The sequence below is a fragment of the Chenopodium quinoa genome, unplaced genomic scaffold (assembly GCF_001683475.1).
Source record: "Chenopodium quinoa cultivar QQ74 unplaced genomic scaffold, ASM168347v1, whole genome shotgun sequence".
NCBI lineage: Eukaryota > Viridiplantae > Streptophyta > Magnoliopsida > Caryophyllales > Amaranthaceae > Chenopodium > Chenopodium quinoa.
The window spans coordinates 3,303,744-3,324,290 of NW_018745684.1; the positions used below are offsets into that span (position 1 = coordinate 3,303,744).

Below are 20,547 nucleotides of genomic sequence, written 5' to 3' on the forward strand. Positions count from 1 at the left end.
AAAAGATTCTTGCTCTTCATTAATTATGTCTAATTCACTACAAATATTTTTAAAAATTAAAATTAAAAAGGTCCAAATAATTCTTTAAAACGGGGTGTTTCAGCTGAAATTTAGCAACATTAACATAGCACATTTTAAGAGTAACAATGCAATTAATGTTAGAGAAGGAATCCAAGACAGACAGCTCGAATCACGTGCCATTTCCATGCTCATTCATTTCACCAAGCGGGTTTTACTCAACCTCCACCTCTATTCTATGTCCATTGTCAAACAGAAACACTACTATTTCTTAAAAACATTGAATTGTTTTATGAATTCTAAGCAAAATTATTGAAATAATATAGATAATTCATATTCATTCATAGTTTCATACATATCAAAAGCAGAAAACCTCCCCTGGTTATCAGGTACTTCATCCGTCACATACATTTCAATTTCTATAATATAAGCCCCTTGTTTCAAGATCAATTCACGTTCTCTTAAATCTCATTAGCTCAATAGATATGACATGGTTTTAAACATACATGTTATAAATTAGAAGCCTTTGTTTTGGATAAAACGTGGTAACTTTTTCCGGACATTTTTGGATATGGATGTGAGCATGTGACCATTGATTTTGAGAACGTTTGCACGCTGGGTAGTAGTGACCGGTGTTGTAATCACCTTCTAATTACCCATGATAGGCAATGGTCAACAACTCTTGTATTCTGGCCGCCACCACCAAGGGTGCCTACTTGTGATGGTGGTTGATGAGAGAATAGAGGGGTGTGACAAGTGATGAAGGTGGTCAGGGTAAAATTGGAAAATGATCACATCATTTATTCACAAAATTAATAAGAAATCTAAAGCATTAGGCTTTTAAGAAAATCGGAGTACTATACACACCATATCTATATTGTATTGGTAGATGAAATTAAAAAAAAGGTTACAGTCATGATTGGTGGCTGGGGCAAAATTGGATCAAGAATCATGGCCTTGGACAAATGGGCTTCCCTGAAAAAATATTATACAAAGTTGTCTTTCATTTCTCTTGCATTGCACTAGAAGTTACAAGGAGTATATTCATCATGTGTCAAAGAAGGCTAGTGAGTAACCAAGCTGGACATTGCACCAGGGAACCAAGTTCAGCAGCTTTGTTGCGACTTGATTGTTAGAATGACTTCGATGATCAGGCCTGGTTATTATGTCAACTTTTAAGCCTGGTTCTTGCTGTGATGATCAGTTTCAGTAATCGGGAATTATACCCACCATGAAATGGGGCCTAAACCATCAGAGTTAAGTAATCCCTATGACAAAGGAATGCTCGAATTATACAGCCGTTTGTCAAACTAGAACAAAAGGGAAGATATATAGCAGACAATATAAAGCAAGTTATTAAAAAAATGAAAGACAGTTTATTTAAGTGATTAATAATGAACTGAGCTGAATTTTTCTGATTAATAATGAATACTTCCCTTTTTCGCTTAGAGCCACTAATTTTTATTAAAGATCAATTGAACTTTCTGGTTAGAACCACTGATTTTTATTGATTATAATTGATTTTTGCTGATAGTGGTTTTGCTATGTGCACTTTCTGTTGTATACCAATGCTATATGCATACACACTATAATCGTCAATGATAATAATCTTTTTTTCCCACTTCTCTTTTCATCTCTTATTGGGAACATCTTCACAATAAGTGAACAACTATAAGTCGGATGAGAGAACTCACAGTGACAACCATTGGAGCAAAAGGCTTTGAACCTTCTTCTTGTTCTAAAGGGATTGGAGGGTAGTCAACACTAGTAACTTGAAACCGTATCTGCAGATGAGGAAACATAGTAATCTATGACAAATGATAATGGTAGTGACAAGATTAAAAAATAATATTAATAATAGTAACAATAAATAATAAAAATCAAAGAGGGTCCTGACCACATTTTCGTCATCATAGGATAATTCAAGATCATTGTAAGTCCACACCCATTTCACTTGCTTGCTGCAGTTCCCCAGAAAAAAAAAAAAAAGATTACAACTAAAGGAAAAATATTGACTTAAGTTTAGTATCTTTAAATTTAAACTAGAGGTGCAAAAAGGGACAAACATAGGTAATTGATCTTACGGATCATCATCATGGGGCTCGATATGTGACGGGTCTGGCAGAGCAAAGGCAGGAATGTATATGTCGTCAAAAAACCCAAGAGACACTGTGTATCATCAAATTAATCCACAATACATTAAACCAAAGAAAAAAAATATGAGCGATTATGAAGCTGAAAGCTATAAATTCCAATCGTTAGCTTAAAAATGTATGAGAACAGCAGTAAAAACATTAAGATCAGCAAACTGTAACAACAAGCAACATGTTTATAATCAATTGTCAGCAAGTTTTGATTGCAAAATTATGGCAAAGCGGAATCATTGTACATCATAGTTGCATATGAAAGGTCAGGTCAAATGGGAGAGAGAGATGAGGGTCAAGTGTCAGAAATAATGAAGAATATTTAGTTGACAAGATAATTTTGTCACCAACTCCACGATATTTTCCGAGTGACATGGTTTTAAGGGGCTAGTAGTCCCAATGCTATTAGCTTAAAAGCAAACCAACACCCCAAACTCCAAATTGTAATCAATAAGAAAGAAAAAAAGAGCATGAAGAAAGAAACATAAACATGGAAAAATATGAAAGCTCTTGCATCCCCTCCACAAGGCATCGTTAGATAGGTCAAGAGCCATTTTAAAGAATAAATAGGTCCCAGAGCTGCTTCTCATGATCTTATATAATAAGATATAACTGCAGAGCTTATCTATTTGATTCAAACATATACATCATGAATATAGGGTCTTCTGTCCTCCAAGCAACAAGAAGCTAAAAATGATGCAGCCCCACCCCACACCCCCCCCCCCCCTCCTCCAGGGCTGATATGTTCCTACAATTCAATCATTATAAGTAGCAAGACTGATAAAAAAAAAGCCTAAGAACAATAAATATTGATGCACAAGATTCTAAGAACCATCTTTATCAATAATATCATGTGGATGCAAGTGAGAGTGTCTCCTTAATCTTCATTCAATTTATGAGATGCAACATACGCGTACAAAGAAAGAAGGAAATGCTAAGGCAAGATCGTATAAATATCAAATGAAGAATGTAAACGCCATACTTACATTAACAAATAAGTAATGGAGATAAATAAAGAAAACAAGACATACATTGTAATCCCTTTTTGTTAGAATTCTTTAGTTTTGCAGCAATAATTTCTCCAACATATGGCCGGAACATGACCATACGAAAAACCACCTGCAGAGCAGAAAATGCATGATAGGAAAAGAAAACAAAGATATCAGTGCTATTACATTCACTCCCGAGTTATCCTATACAAAACCATAATTTTTCATCAGATATCCTTTCAATTTGCAAGTTCAACCTATTCACCCTGCTATTCATAAGAGGGAATCCAACCACCTTTTAGTGCATTTAAAAATCAAAACTGCAAGAAAGAAATCGATCATTCCTAGAGAAGACGACAGAGAATAAACAGGCATAAGCATATATATATGGAAGGACCTATTTTCACAAGGATGGGGGGAAGACCTCTGGCATCTCCATTTATCTGACAACCACTCAGTTTGTTTTTCTTCTCAAAGCCCCCAGTAAGGTATGATTTCTGATCTTGCATCCTTAATAGCTGCTACTATTATAAAAGCTCATTACCGCTTTTAGAATTCATTAATCAGATAAAACAATCTAAGTACCCAAAAATCCTACAGAAAATATACAGTTCCATACAAATTATGCAGAACCCAAATTCATCTAACAGCCTCCACTTGTCTATTGGGACAAATTCCAGATGATGCACCCATTTTCAATTTCAAAAAATTAAACCTCAAACCACACCTCAACATCTCCTTAAAGCTCTAAGCCACCTCACCATCTCTCATGCATTGCAATAAAAACTTGTGCACAATTTACAAATCACCACTTCTGGCGAACCGTCAACAATGAACATACAATTCTCCAAAAACTTCTCAAAAATAACCTCAAACCATTCAATACAACCATCCATAGTCACTATTACATTGAATCATCAAGGTACTTTGCATCACCCTAACAAGCACACTCCTGGTCACTATAATTATTTTGACAAAGGGCCTCAATTTATTTCACAATAAGCAATTTCTGCTATGACAACACGAACAAGAATCATAATTTTGAAAATTAACACATAATTGACATAATGTAGTAAAAAGCTGTGCCTTCCATTTCAAAATTAAACATGAAGTAACAATATTGTTGAAAAAGGTTCATTTCTGGGAAATTTATGCTAAGATAATTATCCAAAGCTTCAACTTAATTGGAGTTCAAGTCATTTAATCCCAATACCCAGATTTTTTTTTTTTTTTTTTTTTTTTTTTTTTGGCAAATTACTCAACCAAAAAAAAAATTAAAGGAGAAAAATCAGATACCGTATAAGTGGGAGCACCTTCAACAGGTAATACAAAGCCGCCATCAATTGATTTGATATCGTACATTGATACACACAAACCTGTTTTCGCAATCACCTAAACCACCATTTTAAAATTTAGAATTAATAAAAGAAAAGGGGGGGGGGGGGAAATTTGATTAATCAGAGTAAATTAAACCCAGAAAACAAAAAGAAGAAAGATGATAAAACCTTGTCCAAGAAGATAGATTCAAGTTCACCCTTGATAGCATCTTCTAATGGACGATCAAGTAATTTTGGGGGCAATCTTAATCTGTGCTCAATTTCAGTTAAGAAGAACATTTTTGAGAGATAGAGTACAGAATTGGGCGCTGGAGTATGGGAATGGTGGATGAGGGTTTTAGCGATTCACTTTAGGAGGGGTTAATTGATCGAACTCAAACACGGTGTTTGGAAGGGTATATCTGAAAATGGGCTAATAGATGGTCATGGGTTGCGTTGGGTTGGGTTGGCATGAGGGCTAGTTAGGCGTTGCACGAAAATGGTCCGACTTGGTACGAAGCCGTCAAAATCCGACATGGCATGAGAGACACGCTGGTAGGTCACGGGTTATGCACTACTCGTACATGGACAACATTTTTAAAATTAGGCACGAACTTGGTTTGAACACAACAGGTCTACTACGTATCAGCCTGCTTATTCTTTTTACCATTTAACAAAAATCTATAAAAACCATTAAAGCCTTTAAGGGGATCTGTTGGTACGACACGAAGCTTGGCCCAAGCTATGTATGAGCTCTATTTATGAAAGATCGGTATGAACCCGACATTTCTTATTCTGTTTTGGACATTGTCCACTTGAACATAAGGCACGTTGACATGATACGTGAGCTTACACGGCATGACTCGCAGAGTTAGATTGAATGGCTAACTAAACACACAACAAAGTAATGCTAACCTAGCAAACAACATAAAGAAGAATAGTCAATAAGTCAACGATAATAAATTAATAAGACTATGAGTAGCACACAAGTTTGATCTAAGATTGCCTTCAAAAATGGCAGTAGGGAGAAAAGCAGGGCAGCAAATCGTACGGAACTCCATTCCAATTGATCCGGCTAGTAGGTAAAGAAGCCTTAATGATAAAAGGGTACTTTCTTTTGTAGGTTGGCACGTAAAGGTGGTTGATTTAAGGTACCATTTTTAAGCATTTGATCTCTTGAAATTCTCAACATCCTCAAACTCAATATTTCCATGCACGACCAGTGGAAAGCAAATTGATTTGGTGCATGAATGTTTGCTAACTTTTCTTCTACAACCATTTAAACACTAGCTAAACTACTTCAATAGGATAATTCGAATTTAAAAATAGTAATATTAACATGTACAGAGTATAAAACTACTATAAAAAATTAAATGAAAATGTATGTACTAAGCTAGTATACTATCTTCGTTTTTTTAAGTTCGACTAACTTACGAATCATGTTGTTAAAAAAAGAAAAAACTTTGACCACATTAATTGATTTGTACAATAGAAATAAATAGCACGTGGGATCTAATTAGATTCCCGGGTCCTTATTATAAATTTTCCAAATATCAACTTTCTATACTAGTAATTTCCACTTGTACGTAGCCAAAGAAATTTATGATCAAAGATGTTCATTAAAAACCGTGCAAATACAAAGTGAATCAAACTTTCAGGAATGAAGTGAGAATATAATTTTAATCAAGCGGTCTCATTCTATTATATGACAATTATAAATCATGTACTATAATACAATATTATCAAAGTCAAACCGAAGTTATATATTATCTAACATCTTTAACTCAAAAGACAAACAACATTTTTTATATATGAGATTTATTTGATTTCAAGTTTGGATATCTCCCTATACAATCACTACAATAATGTTTTATTAGCAAAACTAAATAATTTACCCTTTAATTAAAGAAGCAACTCTTAAAAAATGTACTAGAAGTACTTGTAAATTTGTAATAAATCTAAAACACTAAGCAATGCAATGGAATATGATACGTAATTAGGCCGCAAACAAATAAAACCTTGACAAAAAACCAAGTAAATTTATGCTACTACTAGCTACTTTGTTCTTGCATTAATATTCTCCTATAAGTTATCAAAAATGCACAATTCTTATAATTTTCTAATCAACGCAATAACGCAACATCCTCCTTTATCACACAACCTTTGCAAGTCGCACATTTAGCGCACCTCCCACGCCAAACTCCAATTCTTTTAATTTCTACCCTTTCAACTTGTTGTTTTTCATATCTATCCCTTTCCCTTCACTCACTCTCTCCCTCTTTTACTCTTCCTAAGAAAACAGTGTTCGTTAAGACGTCGAGTTTATACCTATATATATGCAATGACTCGAAACTATGATCAAGCATTGTAATATACGACTAAAGGGAGGATACATCATTCTTATTCAAAGAGATCAATCAAAACAACAAGGATGATGAAGAAAGTGGTTGGGAAGGTTGGGGTGGGGTTAGTTTTTATGGGAATTTTGTTGGCTGAGTTGGTGGGGAGCTCAACTGGTGCAATACGTCATGATTATGGAGATGCATTATCAAAGAGTATATTGTTCTTTGAAGGCCAAAGGTCGGGAAAGCTGCCACCCTCTCAACGAATGACTTGGCGCAAGGATTCTGGTCTTCGCGATAGCTTCCAAAAGAGTGTGAGTTCTTTTAATTTTTGCGTATTATATAATAATGTATGACTCGTCTATCTATAAAAACGAACTAATTAAAACTCCTTTTGAAACCAAAATAGTAGCTATTATTGTGTTGAAGTACGTCTTGGAGATATAAGCGTGAGTTGATGACCTTTTAAGAGGGGTGTTCGAGAGTATTATTACCATTTACAACGTATATTTTTATGGTCATAATACGAGTAGTATATCTGATTAACTTATCACAAAACATGTATATTTTATATGATATGAATGAGTTTGTTTTACTAAAATTTTATAAAATTGACTTGTAATTATTGTACAAGGTCGACAAGCTAGAAAAATGGCAATGTCATGACAAAACCTCCTAGGATAATGTAGGTTGGTCACATCTTTTTTATGACGTATTTTAATTTAATTTCTTCATTTTCTCGAATTGCTTATATATTTTTGTAACAAAATTATAGATTGGAGAATCCCAAATTGGCATAAAACACATTGATTTAGTAGGAGGCTATTATGATGCTGGTGATAATATCAAGTTCAACTTCCCTATGGCATTTACCACAACCATGCTAGCTTGGAGTGTAGCCGATTTTAAGCCCTTCATGGGCACAGAGCTCCCACACGCCCTCGAGGCGATCCAATGGGCGACCGATTACTTTTTAAAATGCACTCGTATGCCAGGGATTGTATTTGCTCAAGTCGGAGAAGGTTTCGCCGATCACAACTGTTGGGAGAGGCCGGAGGACATGGACACACCTCGAAACCCCTTCGCTGTTAGCAAAAAGTATCCAGGGTCCGAAGTTTCTGCTGAGATGGCTGCGGCCTTGGCTGCTTCTTCCATTGTGCTAAGGTCTTCTAACCGGACTTATGCTGCACGTCTTCTTAGCCGGGCTAAAACGGTATATTTACGTGCATCTTAGCTAGCCAATACTCTAAAGAAACATGATTCCTCTGCAATATTTGAGTTATTTTGACTTTTTATACGATTCATCAAATTATTTTATCATCAAGTGTAAAAGTCAAAATAATACTTCCTCCGTTCTTTTTTTATTGTATTATAGGGGTTTTTGAGGCAAAATTTGATAATGGGAAAAAGTAAGAGAGAGAAACGTAAAAATACAAAATTGACCATGTAATGTAAAGATAAAATAAAAAGTAAGTATGAAAAAAGTAAGGGTATGTTGGGTATTTGCAGTGTGAACATAGATAATTTTTGTCCTAAAGTAAAAGTGATGCAATATTTGTGAAACTTCCCTAAAAGACAAGTGATGCGATATTAAAAGAACGGAGGAAGTATATGTATACAAATTCTTAAATAGACCTGGTTCACACTAATTTATTGTGGACCACTAACATTAGAGAAAGTATGGTTGTTTTATTAACAAAAAAAAGGGTCACTATAATTTTAAAAAAAGTCACTATGTTGAAATAAAAATCATTTTGGTAATATATAGGCCTAAGTGGTTATTTTTGTAATGAAATATTTTATATACTGATCAATATGAATAATAAAGACCACTATGCTAAAATTAGGGTAATAGCGTCGTATTTCAAGTTCACAATATTATTAAACGTTGTAGTAGTTTTAATAAAGGTTACTATGTTAAAAATAAGGTTACTATGTTAAAAATAATGGTCACTATATTCAATATAATGTCAGTTGCGTGTGTATAGACCTTGAGTCCACAATAATATTATTGTGGACCAGGTCCACGCAAGTGTTTTTGGTATATGTATTGTGAAACGAAGAAAACAACCTGATATTGTTGATAGTGATTTAACGTACACCTTTGTATGGATTAGGTTTTTGAATTTGCAAATACATACCAAGGCTCATACAATGACACTCTTGGGCATTGGGTCTGTTCATTTTACTGCAGTTACAGTGGATATCAGGTAATACTTTAAAGATAACTCTTTACTAATTATACTAGTAATTAACATCAGATTTTAAATCTAGATTAAAGCAGTTTATAATATTTATGAAAATAATTGAAAATTTTACGTTTGAAATATGACTACTATAATGTTTTAATGATTATATAGTTTATAATTGACATATTTTTTTCCAAGTAATTAATTATATTACTTTATTAATGATATTAAATAGTATTATCAACATTTTTTTGATTTTTCAAATTTTTATTTTCATTTATGTAATTTTTATTCTTGTTTTATAGTTTCTCAAAAAATATTTATTTTAGAAAATTGTTCTAATAATCCCACCTTTAGCCGGTTCGCTGTTAATAATCCCACCTTTAAATTATTATTTAATAATCTCACTTTTATAAGGGATCTTCTTTTATTGGTCCCTTATAACCGATAATCTGTACTCTTTCTTTTTTAATTTGAGTGACACGTGTCACTAAATAATTGGTCAAAAAAATTAAAAAAACTAATTTTTTTTTTAAAAAAGAAAAACCCAGCCAGCCCCTGCCTTAGCCTTCTGCCGGCAGCCCCCCTCCCCTTGCCCCGCCGACGACCATGCCACACTCCACCACCGGTCACCAAAACCTCCCCCGACGGCGAGATCCATCCCGACACCCCAGCCCCACCACCAAAATCGCCCCCCAAAACCACAACGAAATTACCCAAATTATTCCGATTCAAACCCAAATCAAACATGGGCAGCGGGAATAGCAGGAGCTCCAGCAAACGAGGGGACGATAAGAGGGTTTGAAGAGGTTTTCGACTGTTTTCGGCCATTTTCGGGGGGTTTTCGGCGGTTTCAAGGTGGTGGTTATGGTGGTTTGGGGGGTGGGATTTGGTTCAGGTGGTGATTTCGGGGGTGACTTTAGGTCGGCGAGGTGGTTTTTGGTATTGGGGGTTTCCGTGGCTGGCCGTTTTCGGGGTTTAGGGTGGCTGTCGGCGGGTTTTGGTAGGGCTAGGGTATGGAAAAGGGTTTCACGGTAGGTGGGAGATGGCTGGTAGATAGTGGGTTTTTTTTCCTTTTTTTTATGTTTAGTTTTTAATTTTTATTTTTTAACCAATTACAAAATGACACGTGGCATCTTAACCTATCAAAACCGGTTACCAACAGATTAGGGACCAATAGAAGAAGATCCCCTATAAAGGTGGGATTATTAAATAATAATTTAAAGGTGGGATTATTATCAGCGAACCGGTCAAAGGTGAGATTATTAAAATCAATTTTTTCTTTAATTTATGTTGGATAAAATTTTTCAAAATTTATTTTTACATTGTAGATATTATAAGACTAATTGTGGCCATTTTATAACGTGAAAAAATAAACCGATCATATTATATATCATTAAATAATTTGGTAGTCACTTTTCAAACAACCGCTGTAAAATCATATTATATATCATTAAAATCATCTGAAAATAATTGTGATTGGAATAATTTCTGGCAGGATGAATTGATATGGGCAGCAACTTGGCTATACAGGGCAACAAAGTTACCTTATTACTCAAATTATGTGCTAAATAACATCCACAAAAATCGTGGTAACTTTGCTGAATTTGGATGGGATACTAAGCATGCTGGCATTAACGTACTCGTTTCCAAGGTATGTACATACGCTTATTCTAACCATCCATTATATATTGTGGTTAGTCATTCTATATATAAAGGCACCCACGCGTGCAGTGCACACATATCAAATTACGTATAATATTTCTATATATGCCACTAGATTAAACTTTGTGTTTGGTTACAATGATTTGTAGTTGGGATTTGCTAAGCATCTTCAACCTAATCCATTCGTTACCAATGCTGAAAACTTCGTATGCTCTGTGTTGCCTGAATCTCCAACAACCAAATCAGTCGCATATAGTCCAGGTAAAGTACAAATGTTCACTTCGGTTTTAATATAAATAGAGTGTCACAAATCACAATGATTAATTAACTTCAACTTGTATTGTAATTGTTTAGGCGGACTCTTGTTCAAAGCAGGTGGAAGTAACATGCAACATACTACAGCTATATCATTTTTACTTTTGGTTTATGGTCGTTATGCTAGTAGTTTAAAAAAGACCATCCAATGTGGAAATGTAGTCGTCAATCCCCCTAGACTCGCCCAAGTCGCTAAACGTCAGGTTTGTACATACTCGTATGTGGTACTCTGTAATGTATATCGTTGACATACACACATATAATGAATACCATCATATATATATGTATCAGCATATAACACGTCTGCACAATTGTTTATTTTGCAATGACTAGATGAATGTCACGTGTATTTAATTTTAAAAAATGTGATGCATGCAGGTGGACTATATACTTGGAGGCAACCCGTTGAGTATGTCTTACATGGTAGGATATGGAAAAAAATATCCTCAAAGGATACATCATCGAGGCTCATCTTTGCCTTCCACTGATGTGCACCCTGAGAAACTTGAATGTCAAGGAGGAACTTCCTACTTCTTTAGTAGTAACCCTAACCCGAATGTTTTGGTAGGTGCTGTTGTTGGAGGACCTGATATCAATGACAAATATCCAGATTCTCGAGCTGATTTTCCTCATTCTGAACCAGCTACTTACATTAATGCACCTCTTGTTGGTCTTTTAGCTTTTTATAAAGCTCACTAATTGATATGTGTGTAATTTTTTCAAATACATATTCTTTGTATATTAATTCTTAATTAATCATCGATTTTTATTTAGTTACATTTGTATCTTTTAGCTCCTTCATTGTTGTAAAATAGTTCAACTCTTACTTTCAAGAGCAATGTAACGTAACAACTAACAATCATGTGACATTGCATTAACTTTTTTATTAGTGAGGTGATCATACATACTATACATAATTACATAGTTTATAAAATGAGCAAAGATGGAGATGATTGTTATTGATATACGAAGTACTATTGAATCTGATCGATCAAATAATTATATGGAATTCTTTTTTGATCAATTATTAACAAATTACTCTCTTTGTATCGGTAGATTATGATGGTATTTGCTAGAGCCCTTTCCCAAAATAATGTTGGGAAAAGACTCAATTCCATATATACAGTCACTTTTTATTTAATTCCCACATTACCGTCTACGTCATCGATTTAAGCAAGATTTTTATTTTTACGGTTTTTACAGAAAACCGCTACTTCAAGTAGCGGGTTTCTTACGTAAACCGCTACTTCAAGTAGCGGTTATCTCTCACTTACACCGCTACTTGAAGTGGCGGCTTCCTTTTCAGAATACCCAAAAACCATTCTTTCGAACAAGAACACAAAAAAACAGAGCAGGCTAACCGAATATGGTCCTCTCCTCGATCTATTTAGCGTCGCAACCTTTTTCGGAGCGTTGAACCTCCCTCGTAGCTGCTCTGAGGTCGCCGGAAATAACTCGGTGGAGGCTACTCCGTCGGCTCCATCACTTGAAACTCCCTCGGTGTTGCTCTTTGTTGCCCTAATTTCTTTTTTTCCCAAATTACTTGTTAATTATAATGTTATTATAATTAAATTGACATGTATTGATATTAATTCACCTAAATTTTATAGTAATATCAATTTCTAAATGATTTTTGTTTAATTTACCAACCGAAGCATATGTACTTGAACACATGCAAGTACTGCAAATTTGTGTTCAGCCTTTTTAATTATTTATTTGGTGAGCCAATTATACTATTTTTATATAAAAAAAAAATGGCCATTGATTTGTGGAGTGGATGAAGAAAGTGGCTGATCTGATTGAAGCTTGCATTAGTTGATGTTCAATGTATTTAAATGGCTCATTGAGGAACTGATTTCTGTAACAGAAAACCTCTACTTCAAGTAGCGGTTTTCAGTTATAGAAACCGCTACTTCAAGTGGCGGTTTCTTGTTATAGAAACTGCTACTTGAAGTAGCGGTTTTCAAATGAAACGGCATAAAAAAAAAAAAAAAAAAAACGGTTTTCTCTTACATGCTTATGTGGACGATAATGTGGGAATTAAATAAAAAGAGACTCGCTTTTAGTAGGCTCATAATTTAGAATTTACATTCTACACCCAAAAGTAGAGTCACTAGAGTGACAATTGAATTCAGACATAGGCAAAGAGAATTTAGGTCAAGTATGGGTTGGTTTGAGTGTTTGACCATAAAATTAGATTCAAATAAAGAGAAATTTGTATATGGGTCTAGTCGAGTATGTGCGGGTCTATTGAAAAGTTGGTTACACGTACTATATAAAACAAATCAATTTCAACTACATTTGAACTTGATCGGGCTTGTTCTATTTTGGAATGGGTCAAATTTTGGGTGTGGTTTAAGTTTGGATCGAGATCATTTAAGTCAGATCTACTTTACTAATTGCTAAGTCCACTCGAAAACATGATCTACATTTACGAATTTACCCGTAAGTCATAACTCCACCGCGTTTTCCCTAAGAAAGGAAATCCACAACCGGAGCAGCAACCAAGACGAAGAGTGCGATAGAGAGAATGCAGCAGAGGAGATCGGCAGCCGGCAGGCCATCAGGAACTGATGGCTCCGACTTTTCCTATCGCATGGTGGTTGATTCCAGTATGACCCCTTTTTCTCCTGCAATTCTGATTTCTTTGTAAAAATTTGACCTTTCTTTTTTCTTACAATTCTGTGTTCTTGTTGAAATCTCATTAATAGGGTACACTAAAGTTGCCAAAGGGAAATCTCGTCTCTCTTTTCTCCTCTTAATTCAGGTAATAATTCTCTTTTTTTCTAATTGTAGCTTCCCATTGGGTATATTGAAAAATAAAAAATGAGAACTTTGATGGTAGTTATGCTACAAATTAGGGATTTTTTATTTATTTGGGGGGAATTTTAGTGGTAAAGATGCAATATTTAATGACATTGTGGAATTTAGTTAGTGGGTATTGATTTAAGGTGAAATTTGTTTCTGGGTATTTTCTGCTGATGCGTTTAATTGGTTCTAACCAATCTGAATTGTTGATTATTTAGGACATTAACATTTGAAATGAAGTGTAGCTTGTATTTGAACCTTACTTGTTTCCCATCTAGGTATACATGCTGGTTGGAAAATCAAAGTTTGAGCCCTTTATTTGGTTCTTGAGATCATTTGAGATTTTAAGGTGTTGGAGTTATAGCAGGCTTCTTTATTAGGATTATTGCAATCCTATGAACTTCTGAATATGCTAATTTCTGAAGTTAATAAATTGCACTTGTTGTTGTTTTAGATTCATATGATCTCTATGATTAGTGTTTGTCGAATAATTTGTCCCTTATCTGTTATTAGATCCTTTGTGCAAAGAGAAGATGGTCAGTCTAACACCTTACCAAAATAGTTTCCTTGATTGAGTTCCAATCTTTGCTGGGAAGGACATGAATGTTAACTTTAGAGATAGTGCTTATGGCATTTCTAGTTTCACTGCATATTAGGATGGTGAAGTCACTGGAGTGATCTCAGTGTTAACTTTCAGTTGCATATTTGCTTGGAGTAATCCATTGCTTTCAAGTTTGATGTCAAATTTGACATTATATCTTTGTCAACTGGGCAATTTGGTTTTGTTTAGGTTGTTTTCTGACGCAAACCTCGATTTGGTCATGCAGGGTCTCGTCTTATTTGTTGGTGCCATTTTAATGTTGTTATCAATGATAAAGGGAGAAGATTCTGATGTGCTCCGTCTTTCATCAATTGTTCTCAATTTTCTTTCTCTTCTTGTTTGTGAATTAGGTCAGTATTCTATTTCAAGTGTGCATGGATGTGTTCTGTACATGTTTCTGCGAATCAGTTTGCATTGGTATGTGTATCTTATTAATAACTTCATGTATTGTAGGTCGTAGGCGAAGCCGATCACCACTGTTGAATATTTACTTGATTGTGTCATTCGTAGCAGTGGGCCTCTCAGTAGCTTGTGTAATGAAGACCAATCTCCTATTTGAGGTAATTTCTCTTTGTTAATAGCGAGCATAACATGGATAAGTTTCAAACATCTTCTAAATTCCAAAATTGGACAGTAGTATATTGCATAGTAGCTCTTCAAAGTTTGAAGCAGGTTATACATCAACATTATAGTTACCCCAATGCCTCTATTAGCTAGTAATAGTCTCAAAAGCGATGATGATTTTTTGTTCTAAGCTTCTTCCTAGAAGAGAAGAAAGAGAGGTTTGTTGATTAGATTGAGAAAATTTCTTGGATGAATAAAGATTTAGCTGCCAATTTTAGGTAGTTCAAGCTTGATGAATTGAAGTGGATTGCTTGGCTCTATTATTAACATGCACCACTCATAAACTGATAAACCTCAATTCCTTAAGAATTTTTATTTGGTGTTGTCTCAGTTCTCATTGTTGTTTCCCACTTTCTTTCTTGCACCATATGTTCGAGTATGATTAGTTTTAGAGTTAAGACTATAGTTTTGCCAGCAAATGACTATGAATAAAATACAACTGGTAAGGTGAATATTTGATGGCTGCTCATTACATCATGGCTAGGACTTTTGGTGGATTGATTGTGTATTTGTGTATGGCGGTGTGCGAAATGGAGTATTAGGCGAAGTATTCAGTGGATAACCATTTTATACATCCTTGAAGATAAGTAGTATTGGCTTTAGCATCCAATCATCCATTGTACTAAGGCTCATGATTTTGAGCTTTTTAAGAGATGACAACATCGCCCATTGCTTTTGTGTGAGCTGGCATGTATAGGTGATAGTCTTAAAACTTAAAAGTATCTAGGCCTCATGGAGTTCTTTATTGGAGTTGCATAAATAAGTGGGCAGAAAATCTTCGTTGACTCTTTCATTAAAATTTTAGTCCTCTTACCTTGCTCAAAGAATTGAATGGCTTGCTTTACTCACTTGTGCCTGCATGAAGAAGCTATGCCTGTTTTCTTCTAATTTTTTTCTTGAAAAAGAGTGAGACTTCATGGGGGGTTCTGTGTGTTTCTGGCCGAAAATGAAGTGCTAAGTTTCCACTTTCAAGTTAGAGCATCAAAATTGCAACATGGGTACTAAAGTTGAAACAAAGAGTTTGAGTTACTCAGAGAATACAATTAAATTCCACGATATACATATAGAACCTACTGCATAGGGTACCATTCTGCTGCTCCTTTTCTGTATTAGCTAGTATTTATTGTGATTGTCCTAGTCCCAATTATCTGATCCTTCTGCTTATGTGATGTAAAGGTTATTCAAAGTGGGGTTGCGGACTGCTGGGAAAAACAAAGCTTGCAGCTCATTGAAGCTCTTCGTGTTTTCATTGGTAACTTTGTTTACTTCCTCCTCTCACTATTTCATATATAGATAATTAACTAGGTCTGGTCATTGATTACTGTCTATAATTTGAATACTACAGATTTGTTGGTGAAGATAGTTGCTGTGACTACCACTAGATCTCTGATTTATAACATGTCTCCTCCTAAAAGATCGTCTTGACCTTCCGCCTTCAATCTGAGCCATTCTGGCAGATTCTCAGATTTTGTTGAACTTTTCAAACTTAAAGTTCCATTGATACCAGAAACTACAGAATTTCTAAGGTTCCAGTACAGCAGTACCAAATTTTGTGAATCTTTAGCTCTAAAATCTTGTCATTTGTATACTGCTTTACTGAATTGTGAAAGGTTAATTTTGTAAGGTTATTATTTCGATTTACTGCTGTAAAAATGACATTACATTTTAAAACTAGTTCCGAATCTCTCAAAATCTTATCTTGAAAGTTTTTTAACCGAAAGTTGCCATGTATAATCAAGCTTCTGTATGTTAAGATAAATGTTGCGATTATGGCTGTTCTGCATCACACTGATCTAATTCATGAATCACTCATACAATATATATATTACAATTCAACATGGTAAACAAAATCAATCCAGATTTCCTAATACACTTACTATTTATCATAAAATATGACCACACCAGAAAAAAAAAATTTGCCTAGCTTATTAACTATGCATGGATGAAGCATAACTGTTGATCAAAGCCAAAGAATTACTAGTAAGGTGACAAATAGTCACAATTTTCCCTCTCACAACACTCTTCAACTTTCCATCCATGATCTTTCCATCAAATCCAGCCGTACACGTGTCCGCGTCGGTCAATGCAGCACTCACCCAAGTTTGTATATCATTCATCATAAGCCCTACTTTCTTACTACCCTTCATATGATTCATCTCCTTGATGGACTCTTGAAGCTCACTTACTGCGTCATTTAGTTCTTCCAAACAGTCCCTTAGAGCACCTGCATCCCTTGGCCGTATTCCCGGGCCATTTGACATCCTAGATATCATCGCGGTGGTGGTCCTTGTGGTGGCTAAGGTCACCGAGAGGGCGGCATTTGCAAGCATTTGAGGACTTGTTTGGATGTCACTTGCATAGGTTGAAAGGGAGTTGTAGCAAAGTTCAGGGTAAAGTGTTGACTTGCATGATGTTTTAAGAAAATCTGTGTATATTGGACGATGGATTGCTAAAATTGAGCTAATTTGTGAAGTAATGCTAATTATGGTAAGAAAAGCAACAAAATGCTTTGAATAAGATAAGCTTTTCATCATATTTTAGTATTATTTTGGTTTCTAGGAAAATTTGATGTTTGATTTTGAGATGATGAATTTTTGGAGAAAGCTTGTATCAATTTATAGGAGAGATAGACAGCATTCGCAGCAATGCAAGTAGGCTTACTTTATTTTAATTATTATTATTATTTTTGATATTTTGCACACCCGGGAAAAATAATTTTGATATTTTGGAATTGGAATCAAGTGGATGGGCCCCTAAATTTTATGAAGACAAGAATTAAATTCAATCGTATATCATAATATGAAGTATAAAACACTTTTCATATGATACGTAATACGAAGTACTTATTTTCAAACATTATTATAAGCATATATCCCTACCTTTTAAAATCTCTATTGTATAAAAAGTATGAGAAAACACTTTGTGAATACTTTGAAGACTATTATACCCTTAAAAATGTTTGTTTACTTATATGCCCCTATTAATATGATGTTAATTGTCACTAAGGTTTTTTCTTGTATGATTTAATGATTTAACTCTTATGAATAATGTTTGCACAATTATATCCTCTAAAATGTTTATTTACTTAGTTGTCCTCATTAATGTTAATTATCTTTTTTTTATTATTATTATTATTATTATTATTATCTCTTTTGAATAAGTGTGTAGATATTTCAACCCCTAAAAAAATTTGTTTACATAATTTTCGTTATTATGTTGTCAACAGAAATAGTTCATCGAATATGACTCACGCATTGTGTGCGTTATCTATCTTAGTAATAAGATAAAAATATTATTTGGAAAAATAAATTGAGATATGTATCATTCATTCATTTCACATGAATACATTTTTCTCAAGTAAAAAAAATCATAAAAAACGGAGGTAGTTGAGTGTGAATTTAAGTGTTTTATGAAGAAAAAAATAGAGGACGGATCATAATGGAGCCTTATACAATATACGAGTATTCAGTATTGTAATAAGCGATTACCTTATTAGAAAATAGCTTTTTTTTGGTTTACGGGTCCCCCTGCAAGTTAAAATCTAGAGAATATCATGCATTATATTTTCTCCGTTTCATTAATGTTGCAACAAGGATTAATTTACGCATTTTAAAACACATTTTATATGTTAAATATCTATAATTGTATAAAAGTAAAAATTATAAAAAGTTGATATTGTGAAAGTATTTTATGAGACAAATCTAACATGATCCCACATGAATATATTTTCCTTAACGTATAAATTATATTACATGGTCAAACAAGAGTGATGAATAATACAAAAGTCCAATCATTACAATATTATTAAAACGGAAAAAATATATACCCAAGTTGTTGCAAAAGAGTAGAAGGTGTGCTTGTAGACATTGTATGTAGTGCAGTTTACATTGCCTTCTTCACGGAGTAAGTAGTCTCGGGGTCGAATTCCCGTACCATCCTGCATCTCCGATTTGTTAACATTTCTAACTTTTTGGAAATCGAATGTCGAGTGTGGATACCTCCATACAAAATTATATTTGTACATAAAAAAACTTGAACTTCAACTTAGACTATATGGCCTTTAACTAATCTAAATGAAATCTGCACAATTGCGTATCATTATTTTATTAAGGTGTACATATAAACAATCAACATAGGAGTGTACATAATACTTGTATGAACTAAGGAGGCCGACGTCTACAATTTGAGGGATCGTTACTATTCAAGAATGTCCTACTTTGCAAGTTGCTTCAGTTAGTTGTCATTAGTTTAGTTTGTTAATCTACTTAGTAAAATTCTGATCTCTTCCATATTACTGTCCCACACTCCAACTTGAATAATTCATTTATATAAATTATTATGCTACGAATTCAAGCATATTATAAGTTTCATAATTATTGTCATATAAGTCTCGCAATTTCAATAATTTATGGAAGTCAACAAAATACCCCCTTTAATTGGATCATTTATTATATAGTTGGACCATACCCTTCATCATTGAAGTATGAAGTTTGAATGTTTGATATATGGAGTCACATTAGCATATATTTTAAGAAACAAATTTAATTATTACGGAGTAGTAGCTAACCTCAATATTGATAATAATTAAGCCTCAAATAGCATAATTAAACCTTCACCCTTTTATTCATTAGCTAGTGCGGCATTGTCATTGATTTTATAACAAATGATAATCAACTTTTTTTTTTCTTATAACAATAATCAACTTTATTAAGGTAACATATAAGTGATCTGATAATACAAGTCCATCCTTTAATGTACGACATGCATGAAACATGAAATAACAAATTAGTTGTATATGAACAAAGTTTATATGAACCAAAGTTGTTGTTAAGGATATAACAAAAAGTTGAAAAGAACCCCTTTGAACTAACAAAAGGTTAATTCATTCATATACATTCACATATATAGGGATGGATGAAACATTAGAGATATTTAGTTAAAGTAAAAGGCCCAAAGCATGTGCATTTATTTATAAGTTGGGTCTACGTTACGTACGTTGTAATGTTCGTGTTGCATGACAAATTTGAGATTTGACAAGCGGGGTTGCTTGCTAAGCTTGCTGTCCACTATAGGCACTATTGTACTTTGATTGGTTTTCGCCCTTTTCTTTTTTGAATTAACTACGTGCTTGAATGGTATTTTCTTTAAATTACAAGTATATTTTTTCAATTTTTTAGTTCTAATTTGATTTTTGCACTAATTACATATTTATATCCTTTAACTATATTTTAAATAATTTTTTAGAAAAATTATTAATTTATATTATTATTCTCAGTGACGTATCCAGAAATTTCGAAGTGTGGGCTTAAAATTGTAAAAAAAAAAAAAAAAAAAAAGAATGAAAATATACTAATCAAAGATTTAATACATAAATTCATATTTTAAATTGCAAATGGATTACACTTAGAGAAATGAAAAAAAAAGAATAAAAAAAAAAAAAAAACTATAAAAGTGTTTTTCGAGTTTTTATACTTTTGAAGCGTGTCAAAACTATAGTACTAAATAGTAAATCTTAATCTAACATTCTAAGTTCTAA

At 33.8% G+C, this 20,547-nt stretch overlaps 4 protein-coding genes across 5 annotated transcripts; 2 read left to right on the forward strand and 2 right to left on the reverse strand.

Annotated features, from left to right (window-relative positions):
• Positions 1-793: 793 nt before the first annotated feature.
• On the reverse strand, positions 794-4,847 carry LOC110717653 (DNA-directed RNA polymerase III subunit RPC8-like). Of its 2 annotated transcripts, XM_021896406.1 has the most exons (7): positions 4,657-4,847; positions 4,448-4,543; positions 3,194-3,281; positions 2,103-2,187; positions 1,916-1,979; positions 1,713-1,802; positions 794-1,286 (listed from the first exon to the last, which is right to left on the reverse strand). In XM_021896406.1, exons 1-7 carry the CDS (start codon positions 4,765-4,767, stop codon positions 1,239-1,241), a joined length of 582 nt encoding a protein of 193 aa, XP_021752098.1. In that variant the 5' UTR covers positions 4,768-4,847; the 3' UTR covers positions 794-1,238. The 2 variants fall into 2 exon arrangements, with proteins under 2 accessions (XP_021752098.1, XP_021752099.1); XM_021896407.1 differs by lacking the exon at positions 3,194-3,281 and having other exon boundaries at positions 4,465-4,543.
• A 1,677-nt stretch (positions 4,848-6,524) lies between these two features.
• Positions 6,525-11,987, forward strand: LOC110717652 (endoglucanase 8-like). Its single transcript, XM_021896405.1, has 7 exons — positions 6,525-7,123; positions 7,585-8,022; positions 8,927-9,019; positions 10,497-10,652; positions 10,813-10,924; positions 11,018-11,181; positions 11,357-11,987. Exons 1-7 carry the CDS (start codon positions 6,899-6,901, stop codon positions 11,675-11,677), a joined length of 1,509 nt encoding a protein of 502 aa, XP_021752097.1. The 5' UTR covers positions 6,525-6,898; the 3' UTR covers positions 11,678-11,987.
• A 1,347-nt stretch (positions 11,988-13,334) lies between these two features.
• Positions 13,335-16,725, forward strand: LOC110717491. Its single transcript, XM_021896204.1, has 6 exons — positions 13,335-13,590; positions 13,690-13,745; positions 14,614-14,737; positions 14,841-14,947; positions 16,188-16,263; positions 16,357-16,725. Exons 1-6 carry the CDS (start codon positions 13,509-13,511, stop codon positions 16,434-16,436), a joined length of 525 nt encoding a protein of 174 aa, XP_021751896.1. The 5' UTR covers positions 13,335-13,508; the 3' UTR covers positions 16,437-16,725.
• A 60-nt stretch (positions 16,726-16,785) lies between these two features.
• On the reverse strand, positions 16,786-17,627 carry LOC110717490 (21 kDa protein-like). The gene has a single exon (XM_021896202.1). It carries the CDS (start codon positions 17,543-17,545, stop codon positions 16,940-16,942), a length of 606 nt encoding a protein of 201 aa, XP_021751894.1. The 5' UTR covers positions 17,546-17,627; the 3' UTR covers positions 16,786-16,939.
• Positions 17,628-20,547: the final 2,920 nt, after the last annotated feature.

Coding starts and splice junctions, on each gene's coding strand:
- LOC110717653 (XM_021896406.1), bottom strand. CDS start 4,767: ATGTTCTTCTTAACTGAAATTGAGCACAGATTAAGATTGCCCCCAAAA. Junction 3,282..4,447: donor AAGGTGCTCCCACTTATACG/GTATCTGATTTT, acceptor TCTGCTCTGCAG/GTGGTTTTTCGTATGGTCAT. Junction 1,803..1,915: donor CCTATGATGACGAAAATGTG/GTCAGGACCCTC, acceptor CCTCATCTGCAG/ATACGGTTTCAAGTTACTAG.
- LOC110717652 (XM_021896405.1), top strand. CDS start 6,899: ATGATGAAGAAAGTGGTTGGGAAGGTTGGGGTGGGGTTAGTTTTTATG. Junction 8,023..8,926: donor TTCTTAGCCGGGCTAAAACG/GTATATTTACGT, acceptor TGTATGGATTAG/GTTTTTGAATTTGCAAATAC. Junction 10,653..10,812: donor TTAACGTACTCGTTTCCAAG/GTATGTACATAC, acceptor AATGATTTGTAG/TTGGGATTTGCTAAGCATCT.
- LOC110717491 (XM_021896204.1), top strand. CDS start 13,509: ATGCAGCAGAGGAGATCGGCAGCCGGCAGGCCATCAGGAACTGATGGC. Junction 13,746..14,613: donor CTTTTCTCCTCTTAATTCAG/GTAATAATTCTC, acceptor TTGGTCATGCAG/GGTCTCGTCTTATTTGTTGG. Junction 14,738..14,840: donor TCTTCTTGTTTGTGAATTAG/GTCAGTATTCTA, acceptor CATGTATTGTAG/GTCGTAGGCGAAGCCGATCA.
- LOC110717490 (XM_021896202.1), bottom strand. CDS start 17,545: ATGATGAAAAGCTTATCTTATTCAAAGCATTTTGTTGCTTTTCTTACC.